Below are 19,292 nucleotides of genomic sequence, written 5' to 3'. Positions count from 1 at the left end.
GCAGCCTTCTCCAACCTGGTGCCCTCCAGATGTTCTACACTAAAACTCCCAGCAGCCCCAGCCAGCACAGCAAACACTTTACTGTACTAAGGGAAGTCAGTCTGCCACAATTGTCAATGACTTTTAAGAAAGAACTAAAAACCTCTTCCCATTCTCCAGTGGCTCATTAAATGATGGCTGTTGAGTGCCACTGGGTTGCTTGCTGATCTGGTTTTGATAGCACTGCCTTATACAAAGAGATCAGATGGGCAGAGTATAAATAATAATAATAATAATAATAATAATAATAATAATATTATTATCTAGCTCAGTAAAGTCAACAATTTATTAAGTGTTCTTTAAGAGAAGAGAGTCTATATGCATATAGATAGAGGTAATCCAGTTAACATAGTATACATGGACTTTCACAAAACTTTCGGCAGGGTATCTCACCAAAGACTCCTGGGTAAGCTTCTAGACACATAAAAGAAAACACTTGTTCAATCAGTGCATTGTTAACCCCTTTTTTAAAATAAAAAATCTCCACTGATATTTCCAATAAGAGAGATGAAATTGGCAATTTAGGACAGGAGATTAAACAGGTGTATACTCTCAACTCCAACACACACACACACACACACACACACACACACACACACACACACACACACTGAACCCAACATCCTGTGGATCTGGGTGCAAAATACATTTGTGTCCAAGGACTGCCTTGGGGGAGAGGAGGAGTTGAACAAAAGAAAGTATGTGGTTGGAGCACACTTTGCAAGATGGCATGGCTAAGCCCACAGACTATTTAAAAAGAAAACCAGAATCTTTAACACACCCAGCCTGAGAACAGTCAGTGGCAAGGCTCCTGCCGCGTCACTGCACACGTTTGCAGGACAAAAATGAATGGACAAGGCGCAGCTGTGGACTAGAGAGACACACAATGGGGACCAAACTCTCCCAGATTCCCCCAGGGCTCATTCAATGCATCTTCCTCTCTCTCTCTCCCTCTCTCCCTCCCTCTCTCACCCTCCTCACCCCTCCACCTGCAATACAGATCCAGTTGAGGATTAGCTGTTGCTTTTCTGCAGTAACAGCCTCAGCGAGATGGTTTGGGACATTTCAAAGGTCTTAAACCACACAGAAGGAGTGAAATTGCTGTAGAGTTGCCAGGATGCCACAGAGTTTCACATAAAAGACAAATGCAGATTTGCTCCAGCTTCGGACCGTTGCCAAGCCCTGTCTCTTGAAAGCCTTGCAGATTAATTAATGAAGTCAAGGAATCAATGCACAGATTAAAAGTGGTTGCCCGTAAGCGACACAACAAGGGGGATGGCTGGCGGGCGAATTACGGCTGGACGACAGACAAGGGAAGAGTGGCCACGATGCATAAATTAAAGCTCAGCATCCCAGCTGGCAAGATGAGAGACTCCAGACATTAGCTACACAACACCGCCTAAGATCCTTGGCACCCAGCTGCTTTCCCACCCCTCTTTTCACTGCACCCTAGGACTTACCCATGGCAGAATGCCTGCCCAAGAGGCAAACGACACCAACACCCCCAAAGAACACAGGAAGCTGCCTTAGCCCAAACCAGACCATTGCTCCATCTGGCCCAGTGCTGTCCGCACTTATGGACAAGAGACAGTCTAGGGTTTCAGATAGGGGTCTTTCTCCCAGCCCTACCTGGAGATGCTGGGGATTGAGCCTGGGACCTCCCAAAGGCCAAGGAGATGCTAGTCTACCCCAGAGATACAGACCTCCTCCAAAGCACTTTCCCCAAGTCACCATGAAGCTTTTTCAGCCAATACATGCCCTACCCCAGAACATAGGAAGCTGTCTTGTTCAGAGTCAGGCCATTGAGCCATCTGACTCAGAACTGCCTACACCAGCCTTTCTCAAACTTGGGTCCAGGGCTAGAAACTCAGATATATAAGCTAATCGCTGGTCTAAAATGACTGGCAACACCTCTCCATGGATTCAGGCAATTCCCAGAAATGCCACTGAGGATTGAATTTGGAGCCTTCTGCAAGCAAAGCAGGTGCTCTACCACTGAGCTGTGGCCCTTCCAGACCAAGACAGGGAGCAGTTCTCAGGTTCATGTGCATTCTATATACCGTACTTGCAGTCATGAGGGCTAGATGCTTGTCTTAAAAATATACGGCAGAGATTCTCAAATAGCTGGATTTGGTGACAATACAAGTCTTTGCACTTTGCCCAGTGCTCCTGCAATATCACAGCTCTGGTTATGCAGCATGCATGGTGGTGGAGGCAGGGAAGTGGGTGAGCAGGTCTTCAAGCCCAATATCTGCTCCTAATCTCAGCATGATCACAGGTTCTGGGAAAGTAGCATTTGTTCACGACTTTTATGTCTTTTCAAGTTCCTAAGGAACCAAGCTTCCTGAGTTCAGAGCTATGATGGCAAAAATACTCAAGGTTCCTGAAATGAGATAGCCAAGAAGCACTGGTTTTCCTAATTTTCAAAGGCTCAAGATTCTTCAATACCTAACTGCACAGTTTCCAGTCACATCCAGGGGCAATAACTTCTGCATAGATACTGCAGAATAAGAAGTGCAAAGCGGCCACCTGTTCATTATCTCCAATATGCAGAAATGTGGTATGCAAATTGTGCTCATTGCAAAGCAATTTAAATGAGTTAGAAATTTCATTTTAACACTACCTTGCAGGAATGCCATAACTGTTGCTTGTTTATGTGTTTGAGCTTTTGTGATCTCATGGCAGAGAATATTTTTAAAAAACTTAACATCACACACACCCTAAAATAACTGGAAAGTTTTAGTGGTGGCACAGTGGTTAGAGTGCTAGACTAGGACCTGGGAGACCAGGGTTCAAATCCCCACTTGGCCATGAAGCTCACTTGGTGATCTTGAGCCAGCCTCTCAGTCTAGCCTACCTCACAAGGTTGTTGTGAGGATAAAAACGGAGAGCTAGTTGTACTATCTTAACCATGGGAAGAGTAACAAAAAACAAAACAAACACCATCATGTTTAGAGGTAAAACCCATGCTTTAAAAGACTAAGACTTTGTTGGGTTATTAGCTTTACTAGAGGAAGGATCTTAACCAAGACGATGGTCAGTGACGACGGAATTTGTAGTCCAACAACATGTGGAGGGCCACCAGCTTTATACCCCTGCTTTAGCTGAAACTAAAGGAGACTAGCTGAGGCCAACTAAGTTCTGCTCAGAGAAGAATCACTGACATTAATGGACCGAAGTCACTCTTGTTATTTAGTTTCAATGCATCTATTCTGAGTGTGACTAACGTTTGATATAACTGTCTAGAAATAAAAATATGGCAAGCGATTCCAGGAACCCCGCTGTGCTCCTTCAAGGAAGGGAAGGAAATTAAGAGGCAATAAGGACTTCCATACTCCACTGTGGCATATATTACAATGAGAACTCCCCCCCCCCACTCCTCACTCTCTAGGCTTCAGTGCTCTTACCTGTAAAAGGTGAGCCAGTGATCCATAGAACAGAAGGGTGGCAAGGGGGAAATCAGCAACCACAATGAACTTAACTTTACCAGATGCAAACACAACTTCCATTTGCATCTTTCCGCTCCATCAAAGCCAAGAAGCCCATGGCTTTTTAAAATTTTTTTAAAAAACAAAGATGATTGGAGTTTTGAGCACATGCTCCACAAAGCTGTTCACAAAAGAACGAAATATACAAAGGTAACAATTCAATATATCCACTTTATTACAACACTAGCCTTAAAAGACAGTACAAAATAGACTGAAAGGCACCAGCAGCGAAAAGAAATGTCAGCAGGACCCCCCCCCAGCATAGAAACCCCCATTTATATTACTCGAAGGCCTTCATGAAAAAGTAGGTCTTCAAGACCACATGGGATGGGTCCCTCCCACCTTAGAGCAGGATCTAATTCCACATAACTGCGGGGCCACCACCATGGCGGCCCTATTACGAATACCATCCAAACAAATTGTCTTTGCAGATGCAGACGGACATTTGGGCAACCCAGTCCTAAAGAGCTTGAGGTCATCACCACGCCACAGTTGCAGAAACTGCATCTACAAAACGCAAGTACCAAAGCCAGCACAGGGGAACCCACAGAGACAGTCACCCCTTTATCAAGACCTGCCCCATTCTCACTGGAAACAAGGGGGTGCCTCTCTGCATACCTCCACTCACCATGGCAAAGTTGCATTAAGCCTCCACTTTGTCATGCAAATGAATTAGCCTAGGCAGAGGGGCACAAGGAGGGGGAGAAGCCTATTTTCAGTTTCAGAATAACCCATTCAGCAGTACGAAACCAGACTTTGCCATTGAAAGATCCGGCAGCAAACTTTCCCCACCCCCTGCTCACCAGAGGCAGCATATTCCAAAGAGGACGTCCATGTCTGGCTTTCCCCTGAAACCCATCCTTCCCCCAAAGCATCTTTATTTGGGTGTGCAGGGAGAATTCAAGGCCTCCTGAACCTCTGTTTTGAGATAATCCCCATCCTAAACAAAGGATTTGTCTAACAGCTGTCAGCCAGCTCAAGATCAACAGCTGCTTGATGGGGGCTGCCCTGTTAGGAGGGCATGAAATTAACATGTCTATTTAGATCCTTGCACCCCCAACACAAGGGGGGGGAGGGGAATGCACCAATGATCCTAGACAACGCCGGACACATGGAATAGTTTTGTTTTCATGGCGGCATTTGGGAGGATAAACTGCCACCTCCACCCAACCCTTTCTCTCCCACATAGTCTCCTGCTGTTTCAATAAATTAACTGGGGGCAGGGAGAGAAGTGAGATCCCAAAAGGGAAAGAGGGGGAGGGGGAACCACACACACACACACACACCAGTTGCTTTACAAACTACAGCAAAGTTGTGTCTGCGAGCAACACATGTCATTAATCACTCCTCCAGGAACCAGCTCTCAATCTGCCGAATCAAACACACACAAAAGGATAGACAGCAAAGTTTCCCATTCACAGGAGGGTCCCCAGCACCAGGGGTAGGAGATGCCCACTCCCAGCCACTGCCAAGGCTTGCATAGGAAGGGGGCTGAGAAAAGGTATTCTCAAGTCCTAATACATTCCAGCATATGATTTTTAGAAGATGGAATCTAATTTCTAAAATTTAACTTATCCTGCATAGAACTATGGATTAGATTGGACTGGGTTCCTCTCTGGCTGGATCTAGACCAGGGTGGATAAAAATCAATGATTTTTTTAAAAAAATCAAAAAAATCGGATTTTTTTGATTTAAATCGGATTTTTTTGATTTAAATCGATTTTTTTGATTTAAATTGGATTTTTTTAAATAAAATGCTTTTTGAGGAAAATATATTACCATCCAAAGGTTATTCCATCATGAAATAAAGATTAGTTTTTTAATTATGTAGAATAAGGTTGTATATGTTTAATTTTTGGGGTAAATAAATTCCATTAATCCATTCACAATGTCATGCTCTTCCAGAGGTTTTTGTAAGATTATTGGGCAGTTTCTCTGCCTACAAGATATTATCACAGATGCTTGGTTTACTTTTGCAGTTCTCAAAACTGAATTTGACTCAACAGAGATCACATGCCTCTTCTTCACAGCAAAAATGTTATAACATGAACAGAGTTGAGAAAAAGACCTTAATCCTATTGTTCTATAAACCTATGAATACAGAATCAACCCCTTCAGTGCTAAGTTTCAAGAAGTTCAGTGAATAGCATAGAAACAATATTTTTCTGATTGTTTGGAGTGGACAGTATTTAAGTTTTTCATGTGTAGGCTGGGCTGACAGTCTAAGTTTCTTAATATATATATATATATATTGTTTTTGTTTAGCCAAATTAGTTAACAAACATGGATGTTTGTTTAAGCAAATAACATATGCTGTAATGTTATTGTTTCAGTTGAATAAATCTATTTAAATTATTATTAAGGTAATGATTATTTTTCTCCTTCCTAAGTACAACAGTAAAGTTGTCCAAATATGAATAACCCATTAAACTGGGGATAAAAAACTAATATGAAAAGTTGTTATTCTAAAAATCTTCATCTACTTGCATATTAAAGTTATACCAGCAAGAATTAGTCTTTATGTAGAAAACTATGATTTAAATCAAGCCTTACTGACTAGTGATTTAAATCATGATTTAAATCGTGATTTAAATCAGATTGATTTAAATCAAATCCACCCTGATCTAGACACATCAAAGAAGCGTTAAAACATGTTGTAAATTTAAACAGAGAAATCCAGTAGGGAAAAGCGGGGCTCCACAGCGCCACCTAGTGGCACAGTGTTATAGCACATATACAACGCATATAAATCACTTTTTCTTTACCAATCTAGCTGAGCCCACAGTCTTCAAAAAGGAGGAGCAATCAGCAATGAATGCACTGATCAACAAGCAAGTATCGTTGGGTGTTGTTGTTTTTTATGTTCCGTTTGTACCCATTTGTCACTTATTGAGGGGTAGTGAGACTCGCCTTTCTCTAGAACCAGTAGTGTTAGTTTTAGTGGCCGCTCAGACTTTTCTTTAGAACATAAACTCAAAGTAGTTTGCAAAAAAAAAAAAAATTAAACACACAAATAATAACAGTCCAAATTACTAAACACCCAGAATATGCCACTCCAGTGGTGAAAGATGTCAGTCAACATTGGAGCCGCCATTTTTTGTAGCAGCTGCTATTTTTCTCCATGAAATGCCTCCGCATGACCAATGGTCAGAGCTAACCGGAGTTGGGAGTCAAACAGCAACTGGAGAACCAAAAGTTCCCCACCTTTAAAATACACATTCCTTGAAGCTGTAACAGGCTTTTTGTAAACCTGGGAGAATCAATACTATGTGACTACCATTTTTCTTTCTTCCTAATCTGTGGTCATTTATTTTTAAGAATTAACACTTAGATTTAATCTGCATTAAATTAATCTGCATTAACAGCAAATTTCCTTTGTTTAGACAGGCACAAGAAGAAGCTATTCCATATACAGTAACTGAGTATATTTTTAAGTAGGAAAAAACACAGCTAGGCATGCAACAAATTCAAAACTCAACAGGTTATTTGCTGTAATTGAATATGAGCCCCAAGCAAAATTCCTAGAAGACAACTCAAGCTATTAGAGGCAGCATGAAGATGGCATTTAAACAAAGAACTTAGAAATCTATGCAGATGAATAAAAGGCAAAATCTGTTCTCACCTAAGTTCTGCAAAGCCACAAATTTGCACTCACTGCCTGCTGATGCTATGATGAAGTTAATGTAAGCTTGTTATGGATTTGATGCCAAAAGTCACACAAATCACAGAGATTTCGCATCACGGCAAGGCCACAGGGCCATACTAAACAAGCAACTCAAAGTGTACTCCAACTCCATCAGAGATGGAGCAAGAAGAGACCTCAACATTACATTCTAGTCTACAGTGAAGAAACACATAAAACGAAGCAACCAAAACCTCATTTTGGACCTAGGAAAACCACCATCTCCTTCAAATAAACCATATGGCATGGCAAGAGCATCTAAAATCAGCAAAGCAAAAAACAGTAACTACAGGGTGCAAAACTTTTCAAACCACACCTGCAAAGGGGGGGAAACAAAAGCCTGAACCAAGGGCATTCCCAATTTGTTGGCCACAACCAGGTCATACATTTAAACCACATGGTTCCCCCCCCCATGAATCCTGGGAACTGTAGTTCACAGAGCTACAATTCCCAACATTCTTAACAGGATTTTATTTCAGCGGCAGGGTGCCATCCAGAAATAATTGTGTGCTTTTTGTGTTTGGTGCCTTTTCTGTCACTGCAGGGCACTAACAACAACAAAGGTGCCAAATTCAAAAAGCAAGAATTTTTACCTGTGCACAGAACAGAACAACTAGGAGAACATCTCCTGTTCAGTTTGGATCAGCTGAGCTTACCTGACCCACACCTGATATCATATGACACCAGGTGATGGGCAGACAGGCAGGCATGGTTTAGGGGAAACAATGCTGCAGGCAAAATAAGAATTTCTCATAGCTCAAAGTTTCCCAGCACTGCCCTAGAGAGTGATCTAATCTAGCATGTTTATTTTACTGGTATTTAGTAAACAAAGCTAAAAACTCGTAAGTTGCCAAACTTGTCTACAACCCGACTTGCAATAGGCATCCATCCATTCATTCTTATTAATGAACTTGTGAAACTAAACATTTCCCACCCCTACAAATATCACAGCAGCCAAAGATGTGGCTGTGAACCCCAGCTGTTTCATAAGTTGCAATTCTGTAGGAACTCAGCAAAAGCGGCAGAATTTAACTCTCAAGAAATTTAACTTTTGTCGCTGAACTGAGCCAGATTGGTTACTTTGAAGTGGTAAAAATGATGCAAAATGCTTGACAAATGATTTGCATTTGAAACTTTTGAGCCAAACATCCCTGATCCAATGTTAGTCCTACTCAGAGGACACCTGCTGAAAGGAAGGACATCATGACTAACTTAGTTGGATGCAATCCTATGTATTTTACCTATCAAATTAAAAATTGCCTTGTGGAGTTATCAACACATCCTCAGTTCACATCTGCAATCAATTTGTCAAGATGAGCCATTAGGGTTCACAGCCATCAAACTGTGTGCCATGAGGCCCCACATCTAGAAAGGAAGCAGCCTGCCATACCTCTGCATGCAAACAGGAGCATTCAAGCCACTCTGGACCATAGCTGCCAAGTTTTCCCTTTTCTCGCGAGGAAGCCTATTCAGCATAATGGAAAATCCCTTTAAAAGGGGGATAACTTGGCAGCTATGCTCTGGACACAGAGACAAATGCAGAAATGTCTGCTGTTGCAACCCTTAATGAGTGTCTGTTCTTGCTTGGCTTCTTCTAAACACAACAACTCACACAAGATAAGCTCCATAGAGTCTTATTTCTTCATAAGCTATACTTACATTGATGCAGATTGATCAAGCCAATACAAGTCATATGGCTAATTGGGCAACACTCTAAATTGCTAGCTTTATTGTGGAATTGTAGAGTTGGAAGGTACCCCAAGGGTCATCTAGTCCAACCCCTGCAATATAGAGATATTTTGCCCAATGTGGTGCTCGAACCCACAACTCTGATATTAAGAGTCTCATGGTATACCAATAGAGATATTCCACTGAATACAGCTGAGTACAGCTTAATGCCAAAATTGGCTTTTGGAAAAGTTCACCTTGTAGTTAGCAACCTGGCTTCTGGTAACAAGTAAGAATTGTAACTGAGGCAGCCAGCCAGAGAAACTTAGAGAAGTTGTCTTTGCTTTTCAAGATGGAAAAGGGCCATCTAAGCACGTATGGGGAGCGTTAGAAATCCAGGTATAAAAGCTATATTTTGATTGTGCATATAAAATATCACAGATAGAATTCTACAGGATGTAGTGCTAGTGTGTGAAAACAGGCAAGATCCAATGGTCCCCCAAGCATGCAGCTCCAGATGGCAAAGACATCGAGCGCCATTCAGGCACCCAAACATATTCACTTGGTCGCAAGTGGCTGATAGCCAGGTGAAAAATGTGCCTGGCACCTGGCAAATTTCGAATACTGGTGCCAGGAACAAATTTTCTTTAAGAATGGACCCTTCCACTTGGTCCAAGGCACCATCTTAATTAATTTCCTTTCTCCAGGCCCTGCCTCCAAGAAGATGAATGGAGACATACCTAGTTTCTGAAACAAAAATGGTGTAACTCCTTCTAATGAGGCAGCTGCCCTGTGCAAGCCTAACCATACCCACCCAGAACTCAGTGGGTCCTCCTCCTAGGTAAAGTGGGGTTAGGATCGCAACCTTCATCACACAAAAACTTTATGGGTGCATTTCCACAAGTTAAAACCAGAACTGGAAGCAATCAAGCAAGCCTTCACTCTTGGTTTCTGCCTTTATTTTAAAGAACATCAGGAACACAGGAAGCTGCCTTCTACAGAGTCAAACCCCTCCAGGATGTTAGGCAGGAGGAGTCTCTCCAAGCACTACCTGGAGAGGGTGAGGATTGAACCTCCGACCTTTTGCATGCAAAGCAGATGTTCTGCCACTGAGCTAGGGACGTGAGTACACACACCTGCAGCCTGACAAGCAGACAACCAACTTGATATGCCAGTAAACCCTACTCCTCTCTCACGAACCTAACTGGGAAGCAATTGGAGGACTTAAGAGCTGGGAAAGCCATATAAAGTCTCATCTCTTTTAAACAGTGGTCATGTTCACATGTCATAAGCCAGACCTTCTGCTTTACTGAGCCTGGGCAGGGTGATGGTACATTGCTGCGCAGCTGTCCCTACTGCAGCCCTGCCCTAGAGCAAGGAGAATAAATGAAACAGAAACTTAAGACTTTGTGTTACGGCTAAACAAGCAGCCGTGATCTATTGCTCCTTAACAAGCCACAATCGCTGGTCAGTCCAAACCCATGATTTGCTGTTGGTTTGCTGTGGCTTGTTAGGGGAAACCAAAACCACAAACCATGGGCTTGGTCAGTCTGCAAAGCCAAGGCTGGTTGATTGGTTTCTCCTGCTCCTATTAGGGGGAAGAGCAATCAGGTCATGTGCATGGGCACACAGCTCATGCCCTGTAAACCAGAATAAGCCTATAACTCGGAATAACTCGGTGGCAGAGAATCTGCATTGCACAAGGAAGGGCCAAGGTTAATCCCCCCAGCATCTCGGGGACCTTGGAGAGCTGCTGCCAGACAGTGTAGACCAGGGGTCCCCAGACTTACCGGCGTTTGGGCCGGTTCCCACCACGCCGATCGCGCGGCGGGCCGGAGGACGGGGGAGCGCGCGCCTGTGCAGGCCGGCGGGCGGGGGAGTGTGCCCGTGCGCACGGACGCTTACTGGCGCGCTTCCAGGGTGGAAAAAGCGCCGAAAATCCATTGTGCGCATGCGTATGGGCCTCCCCCAACCCGGAAGTGCACCAGAAATGACCTCTTCCGGGTCGGGAGAGGCCCATACGCATGCGCACAAAGGATTTTCGGCGCTTTTTTCCCGACCCGGAAGAGCGCTGCCGCGCTGTGCGCCGTAAGAGCGGGCGGCGGGTGTCGTCGCGGGCCGGATTGGCAGGCCAATTGGGCCGCATCCGGCCCCCGGGCCGTAGTCTGGGGACCCCTGGTGTAGACAATGCTGAGTCAGTGGGACCAGCGTAATGCAGCTTCCTAGGTTTCTAAAACCTGGCTCAGAGTTACATGGAACCAGCCACTATGTAGCCATGGGCACACCAGTCTCATCAGCCTGAGAGATCGCCACCCGCAAAACTTTGTTAATAGCAGTGACCCAGCCTAACGGGGCTATTGAGGAGACAATGAAGCTAAAGATCACAAAGCACTTTGCATGTACTAACAATCACCCACCTCCCTGGAAGTTAGGTTTTGCCTCTCCAAGGCAGTATGGGAAAGCTTTCTTTAAAACAACAACAACAACAACAACAACATATCCAAAAAGATGTCAGGAAACTCAAGCATCAATTCTCTTTCCCATCAACCTAGAGAAGAAGGGCTTTGTGTGTCAGTTTAAAGTAGGTCTGAAAGGAAGATGTTCTACTTTTGTAAAAAAGCCAACAAAAGAAAAAGCACACACACACACACACACACACATACTGATGGATTTGAACAGCCTTCTGATCACTCCTTCAGTACACAAAAACAGGACAACAGCCTCTCTGCCAGGCTGGAGTTGCCCTCCAGTTGTTCTGGACTATAACTTGTGATGATGGGATTTGCTGTCCAAAACACCTGGAAGGCACCCACTTGACAACGGCTGCAAGAGAGTCTTTCCTCCTCCAGCTACTAAAAGGCAGTGGGCATATCTTCCCCTCAAACATTTTAGCTATGCCTGGAGGGAAAGCCAGAGGGGGTGGGGACTCACCAAGGACCCAGCTGCTGCCAGCTTCCCTTGTCCTAACAAGGGATCCTTATTTTTCTGCGTCTGTCCCCTCATCACCCAGCTTTCAGGGATGTTCAGCCACTCAAATCACAACCCCCAGGCCCCCTGCTACAGTGAAGGGGGCACTGCATGAATGCCCCTATGTCCCCTCTACTACCCAGCCCAAAAATCATTTCCCAAGATCTCAATTAAGCAGCAATGAGTATTCTTACAAAAAATGTTTGTGCAAAGATTCAGCATTTTATCTCCTCTTCCTGGACAGGGCATTTGTTTCTCTCTCGCACCCACCTTCACACCACTGTCTATGGAACAAGCAAGGCTTTGCTCACACACCTAAAGTCAGTTTTGCTCCTGAATCAGCCAGACTCCTTTAAACCCAGGAGACCCAGAGCAGGGAAAGCCCCCCTTAGTGCTCTCCTATTCAGGGTGATTCGTGCTGGTGAGCTTCCCTCTCTGAGGATCTGCAGCACCACATTCCGCCCTCTTTCAAAACCCATTGGACCTCTCAGTGCCCAGCAAACTCTTACTCTCCATATCCTCTCTCCTTTGCAACATTTTCCTTTCAAGAGCCATAAGGCATTTCAGACTAGGCCAACGACAGTGTTCTCGAAGCTACGAACATGAGTTTGACTAAACTGCGGGAGGCAGTGGAAGACAGGAGTGCCTGGCGTGCTCTGGTCCATGGGGTCACGAAGAGTCGGACACGACTAAACAACAACAACATATACTATTAGTAGTAGTAAAAAGGCAAAGGGACCCCTGACCATTAGGTCCAGTCGTGACCGACTCTGGGGTTGCGCGCTCATCTCGCGTTATTGGCCAAGGGAGCCGGCGTACAGCTTCCAGGTCATGTGGCCAGCATGACAAAGTGGCTTCTGGCGAACCAGAGCAACTTCCCGCCGTAACAGTACCTATTTATCTACTTGTACTTTGACATGTTTTCGAACTGCTAGGTTGGCAGGAACTGGGACCGAGCAACGGGAGCTCACCCTGTCATGGGGATTCGAACCGCCAACCTTCTGATCCGCAAGCCCTAGGCTCAGTGGTTTAACCCACCACGCCACCCGCATAGTAGTAGTGCTTATATACTGCTTTTTGTCACAAGTTACCTCAAAGTGGTTTACATTTTTAAAAACCAATTTGAAACAACAGGTCACATCCACATGATACAATTAAAGCACACAGATTTCGCAAACAGTCCTGGAAACTGAAGTTTACCACTCGCAGAGCTACAATTCCCAGCACCTGTAACAAAATACAGCTAATGGGACACGGTTTTTTTGGTGGCAGGAGCCATGAACTTTAAATGTATGATGCGGATGTAACCATGCACAAAGTTAATCCCTGCACATCAATCTGTTGGAGAGGGGGATGGGCAGTTTTAAAGTCATCCTTGCCTGTTCCTCCCAACACACTTAGGATACTGGGGGACTTCCCCAACCTTTCCCAGTGATGTGGGGTGTGTGTGTGTGTGTGTGTGTGTGTGTGTTTCTTCTCAATCCTCTCCTTACTGCATTACTGCATTTTGTCCCTCTCAATTTGCTCCTGCTTCCCCCTTTCCCCAGGCAAGAACACCCCCAAGGCAAGTGCTTCTTTAGCCCCCAAGCCCTCCAACTTGCCTGGGAATGCCCACTTCCTCCCCTCCCCTCCACCCCACAGCATCCCCTTCTCTTTGCCAACTGCTCTTGCAGCCCCAACTGGAACCCATCAAACAACTCCCTCTCCACATGTGGCTCCAGGTGCCCTGGACGCCACGCGGGACTCCTTTCTCAAACTCCCAAGGCTTCTCATTCTCTCCCCTCCCCCACCGATCCATGTCTCCTCCCGCCCCTCATCCGCAAAGCCCCCTCCGTGTCCTCATCCTTCCTGCATCCCCCACGTACGCGCACTGCAAGCACACACACACACGCGCGCGATTTGCCACTCCGCTCCTTAGCAGACCTCTTTGATCTCACACTTGCACCCGTATGGGCCACCCCCCTACCGCGCACACACAGCAGCTGCAGACCCTCCTTTTGTAATCCCCCCCACTGAGCACTGCTCTGCCTCGGCAGGCCTCTTGCTCCTAAGCTCCCCTTCCCTCAACAGCTCCCCTAAACCCCTCAAGCCCCCTGCAGTCCCCAACACAGCCCGCGCCTCCAAAAAAAACCCAACAACCCTCCTCGCTATTCCTTAGCAGGCCTCCCACCGTTCTCAGCCCACTCCCCTCAATTGCACTTCTCCCCATAAGCCCCCAAACTGCGGCCCACCAAAAAGCTGAACCCAAACATGCAGCAGACTCCCGCTGCCCCCTTGACCCTTTGCACACCACCCTTGGCTCTCAGCCCCCTCCTCTCAATTGCACTTGCTCCCCTAAGCCCCAGGACCTATTGCATCTTCCTCCTTCCAAGATTCCCCCTGCATTCCTTCTAAGCCGCTCCCCCCCTCCCCCGTCCTCCATACCTGCTCCCGAGGGTCCTGCTTCCATCCCATCCACGCGGGCGTCGCCCCGAGCCTAGCGGGGGAAAGAGAGAAAGTCGAAGCGGCGGACGCGGTGGGGGAGGGGGGGCTGAGTGATGCCCGCGAGCGCGCGCCGGGACCAGGGCGCCGCTCGCGCTGCTGCAGCCGCAGCCTCTGCTCTGTACGAGGCAAGCGCCTGGGATTCGCAGACCACGCATGCGCAACCGCCCGGCCAACCAGCAGCGCCGGCGACGCGTTACAGGAGGTTTTCAGCTCTTCCTCCCTCCTCGCTCTTCGCCCGAGATAAATGTCCCTAGGCAGTCCTCACTTCAGGCTCTTTTTAGGAATCCTCCATGTGCGGGGCTATGAGTGGTGATTGCATTGGGGACTCATGGGAAACAGGTAAACGGATGCTACAAAAGGGAGCCTACCGAGTTACACTCCCGTGCAATCTTTCCGTTTCCTTTTTTCCTAAGGCAAAAAATTCAATAGGAAAGCTATTTGTCCTGATTATCACTGCATGAATCTGTTCAATTCCATGAATGCTATTTTGGGATCTGAGAGCGCAGGAGAGAAAAGGAATTTCATCCGTGTCGAGCTGTTTTGCCCGCTTAGTGTGGAAGTGATTGTTCCAAAAAAACATATGCGAAAAGCCTAAGAAGCGCTGTACCTCTGGTTTTGCCCCACACCACTAGCTATAATTGGAAACCGGAAATCTCTGTACTGAGCCGTTAAGAGTGTAACAGTGCAGCCCCTCTCTTCCCCTTTGCCTCGACTCCTGTTGCCGACAAAGGAAAAGGGGAAGGAACTCTGTGGGTGCCCCCTGGCGGCGACCTAAGGGAGCCGCAAGAACAGAGTTCTTGCTCGGGGCCGTATAGGGCATATGCAGCATGGGGGCCATTTTGAAACCAGAACGAGTCTGGGGGAATACCGGTAACCATCCGAGGCCCAAGATGGAGGATAGTATTTTTGAATGCTTCCCACACTTTTTTTTTAAAAAAAAAATATGCACTGCAAGTAGAAAACTAGCATAGCAGGGAGAGAGGGGTAGGCCAATACCCCTGTGCTGTGCTAATCTTCTACTTGCAGGGAGTTGTTGCTGGTTCATCTTTTGTTTGCCTGCTTCTCAGATATGGAAGAATATTAATCAATGGTACTCCTCACTTTCAGGCTCATCATAAAAAAAGCCTTGTAACAAAGTTAGTATGGCGTAAGGCAGGGATCAGGAACATGTGGCCCTTTAGCTGTTGAACTACAACTCCTATCAGCCCCAGCCAGCATGATAGTGGTTATGGCATTGTAGTACAAGACGACTTAAGAAAGTGGTATATTTTCTCATCCTTAGTGCAGAATATCGGATTAGGCCTCAGGTTTAAGAGACTCAGGTTTAAGTTCCCAGCTGGCTGTGAAGCTCACTGAATGGCATACTCTCCAACATTTCTCTGATGAAAATAGGGACATCCTACTCCAGAATAAAGGGGTGCGGGTGGCGCCGTGGTCTAAACCAGAGCCTAGGGCTTGCCGATCAGAAGGTCCATGGTTTGAATCCCCACGACGGGGTGAGCTCCCGTTGCTCACTCCCCGCTCCTACCAACCTAGAAGTTTGAAAGCACATCAAAGTGCAAGTAGATACGGTACTGCTCGGGCGGGAAGGTAAACCGTGTTTCCGTGTGCTGCTCTGGTTCGCCAGAAGCGGCTTAGTCATGCTGGCCACATGACCCGGAAGCTGTACGCAGACTCCCTTGGCCAATAAAGCGAGATGAGCGCTGCAACCCCAGAGTCGTCCGCGACTGAACCTAATGGTCAGGGGTCCCTTTACCTTTTACTCCAGAATAATGATTTTATTATTTATACCCCGCCCATCTATGGGTTGCCACTTTTGCATTTTGTCTGAAAAGTGCACCAAGATCACATTGACATAGAGCTGTACAATGCTCTGCACTGCAAAAAAAGGACAGAATCTTGAAGATGTGCCTGCTCAAACAAGATTTAAACATAAGTCTGGCGACCCAGAGTCATATTATACAGAATAATTTTGGGGCAGGGGTGCAGTTAGTAAAATGAGATGGGGAAGTCATTGGTGCACTGCAAAGCTTGCACGAATTGTGGGGGATGGGAGGTGGGGAGAAACAATCCCAACTGCTACAAAACAGAATTATGGACAAACACAGTATTTTACATGGGAAATAAAACTTTATTACATAGGAGATAAAATATTTAATGTCCGTTTATCGCTGTAAAAAAACAACCCATTATGCCACTACTTCAAATCTTTCTCAAAACTCACATTCTCCACTGTCTTTGGCACACACCACTTGTCCCACTGCAGTAATTGCATAGTGTTTTTCTCAATTTATCCCCGTCTTCATTTCCTCTCTTTAATTTTGCGTTTTCAATTATATTCCAGATTGTAGTTGTCTTGGATTATGGAATTGTCATCCCATGTTTAGTAAACCATGGGGAAAGCATGCCATAAGTAAATTTGTGCCTCTCCCCTCATTCACATTTTCTTGGAAGTTTCCAGCAGCCTCGCTCCCCAACTATTAAAAAGATAAAATGAAGTCTACAGCGCTGAGAAAACAACAAGCAAAGCAAGTGTGCACATTAAGTATATTCTCAACTGTTCTGCAACTTCTTTGCAGACCACCTGATTGGAGGATGCAAACCTGAAGACAGATTCAAGCCAGTGACTCTGAGCAAACAAGGGAGAGCCAAAAACACTAAATTTAGTTGTAACACCAAATTAAAGTGGTATACTTGTTCCATTAGATAAATGTTGTTGTGCAAGAGAAAACATAAGGTGGTTAGCAATAACTTTGTGCAACTGTTCTTTGGGCTCCTTTTTGTGCAACATTAAAACTCACCCATCTGCTAGCGCAGGAGTTCTTGCACTAGTGGCAGAAACATTGAATACTGTACAGCCCTTTGTAATGCATGTGCATGCCACAAAACTCATTCCAGCCCCACTGAACCAGCTGGATATGTCTATTGTTCCAGGTGGGCCATCCAACACCACTAGTTATTGTTTTAACTTGACCTACATCAAAACTAGATTACACAAGCGACCTAGGACTCAGCTACATTGGTCAAAAAATGACATTTTGAATGTGTTATAAACATACAAAACCAGATGGCACCAGAGAGCAAAATAAATTTCTATGCGATTTTTAGTTTTTTTCTTGTTATGACGATTTAATTTCTGACTTATAGTGTTTTTTCCCCTAAGTGTAGATCCACCCCTAGCTAGCACTGCAGCATTAAAAAGCTACCAGAATTTGGTCTGTACAATGCGAAGTTTTACGTTGCAGCAGGCCAGCGGTGGTGAACCTGTGGCCCTCCAGATGTTGCTGGACTCAAAGTCCCATAATCCTTTACCATTGGCCATACTAGCTGGGGCAGATGGGGAGCTGGAATCCAACAAAACCTGGGGGGAGGGCACAGGTCCCCTGCCCCTGGTGTAGCCATTTACATAACTTGTGATAAAACCACGGGAGGAAGGGTAGAGAGGAGAAACTTCACCCCTAGGTCCCCCAAACACACACTTGGGATGCAGCCTGGCAGAGTACCACTTGCAAAGAATGTGGCCCAGCTGTGTCTGCCCACCACCTCCCTCAGCTGTAGAGCAGTGGAACCTGCAGGTGCCCGAGCCACCGCCTCAATCCCAGAAGAGATGTGCCGCCCCCTGCCGTGTGGTGCCCAGTGCCGCCCCGCCCCCGGCTCCCCTAGCTATGCCTCTGAGATCCAGTTACTCTTACCGTCCTTGTCCCTTTGTCAAATAGCTGTGTGCTAAATGGCTTCTGTTCTTTTCTCAAAGCTCCTGCAAAATGCATATCTAATACTGAATACCCCCACAAATAAAGATTCATCTACTCCAGCATCCTGTTTGCCACCACAGGGAACAGCCAGATCCTTGTAGGAAACCAAGAGGCAATTTTAGTCACTGGCATCTTGCCTCCTGGTTAGGAGCTACTGAGAGATCTATCCTTTTCCATGAATTTGCCTCATCCCTTTGACATCTGTTCTAGTGAGCAGGATATCTTGTGGCAGTGAATTCCTTTTTAAGTCAGCTATGGGGTATTGTCAGTTACAGTACAGTACTTGCTTTTGTCTATTGTAAAAGAATTGATGCTTTTGCATTATGGTGCTGGAGGAGACTCTTGAGAGTCCCATGGACTGCAAGAAGATCAAACCTATCCATTCTGAAGATCAGCTCTGAGTGCTCACTGGAAGGACAGATCCTGAAGCTGAGGCTCCAATACTTTGGCCACCTCATGAGAAGAGAAGACTCCCTGGAAAAGACCCTGATGTTGGGAAAGATGGAGGGCACTAGGAGAAGGGGACGACAGAGGACGAGATGGTTGGACAGTGTTCTCGAAGCTACAAACCTGAGTCTGACCAAACTGCGGGAGGCAGTGGAAGACAGGAGTGCCTGGCGTGCTATGGTCCATGGGGTCACGAAGAGTCGGACACGACTAAACGACTAAACGACATTGTAAAAGCTATAACAAACTTATTTCTCACCAACCCTAAATTCTAGTATTGTGTAGGAGACAACTTCTTCCCACCTCCAATGAGTAATCTTATAAATGCTCCTAGTGCACTTTTGTTTTTTCTAAACTACGAAAACTCCACATGATAATTTTTGTTGGGAAGCTATGCCAACGCTTAGCCATTTTGGTTCCTTTCTGTACCTATTTCAGCTCTGTAGTTTTTGACACAAGTCACCCAAACTGTCACACAGCCGTGGTTCAAACTTTCATGGTATGAAAGTTTCCTAATAAACCTGGACATGGAATTTACCTTGCCTGCTGCCATGTGGTTACCGGCACTATTTTAACTGACTTAACCACTACATCTCAAATGATCTATTTCCTGGCTAGTGACTGCAGATCTTTTGTGTATATACAATGAGTAGTTTTGGCTACAAAATGAATCACTTTACATTTAGCTGAACCTTATAGCAACTCTTCCAATTACTTATGCCTCTGCTCTTACTTACAATATGGCTCTATGCTTAGATATTACAA

At 45.6% G+C, this 19,292-nt stretch overlaps 1 protein-coding gene across 1 annotated transcript in view; it reads right to left on the bottom strand.

The window, feature by feature from the left end:
• LOC118086560 (protein argonaute-1) overlaps positions 1-14,432 on the bottom strand; it is a 46,893-nt gene extending 32,461 nt beyond the window's left edge. The window contains exon 1 of the mRNA XM_035118315.2: positions 14,269-14,432. Within this exon, the coding sequence (XP_034974206.1) occupies positions 14,269-14,293 (25 nt within the window). The 5' untranslated portion in view covers positions 14,294-14,432. The remainder of the gene's footprint in view (positions 1-14,268) is intronic.
• Positions 14,433-19,292: the final 4,860 nt, after the last annotated feature.

This window comes from Zootoca vivipara, chromosome 6, assembly GCF_963506605.1.
Source record: "Zootoca vivipara chromosome 6, rZooViv1.1, whole genome shotgun sequence".
Lineage (NCBI taxonomy): Eukaryota > Metazoa > Chordata > Lepidosauria > Squamata > Lacertidae > Zootoca > Zootoca vivipara.
This window is presented reverse-complemented; position numbering and strand designations above follow the sequence as displayed.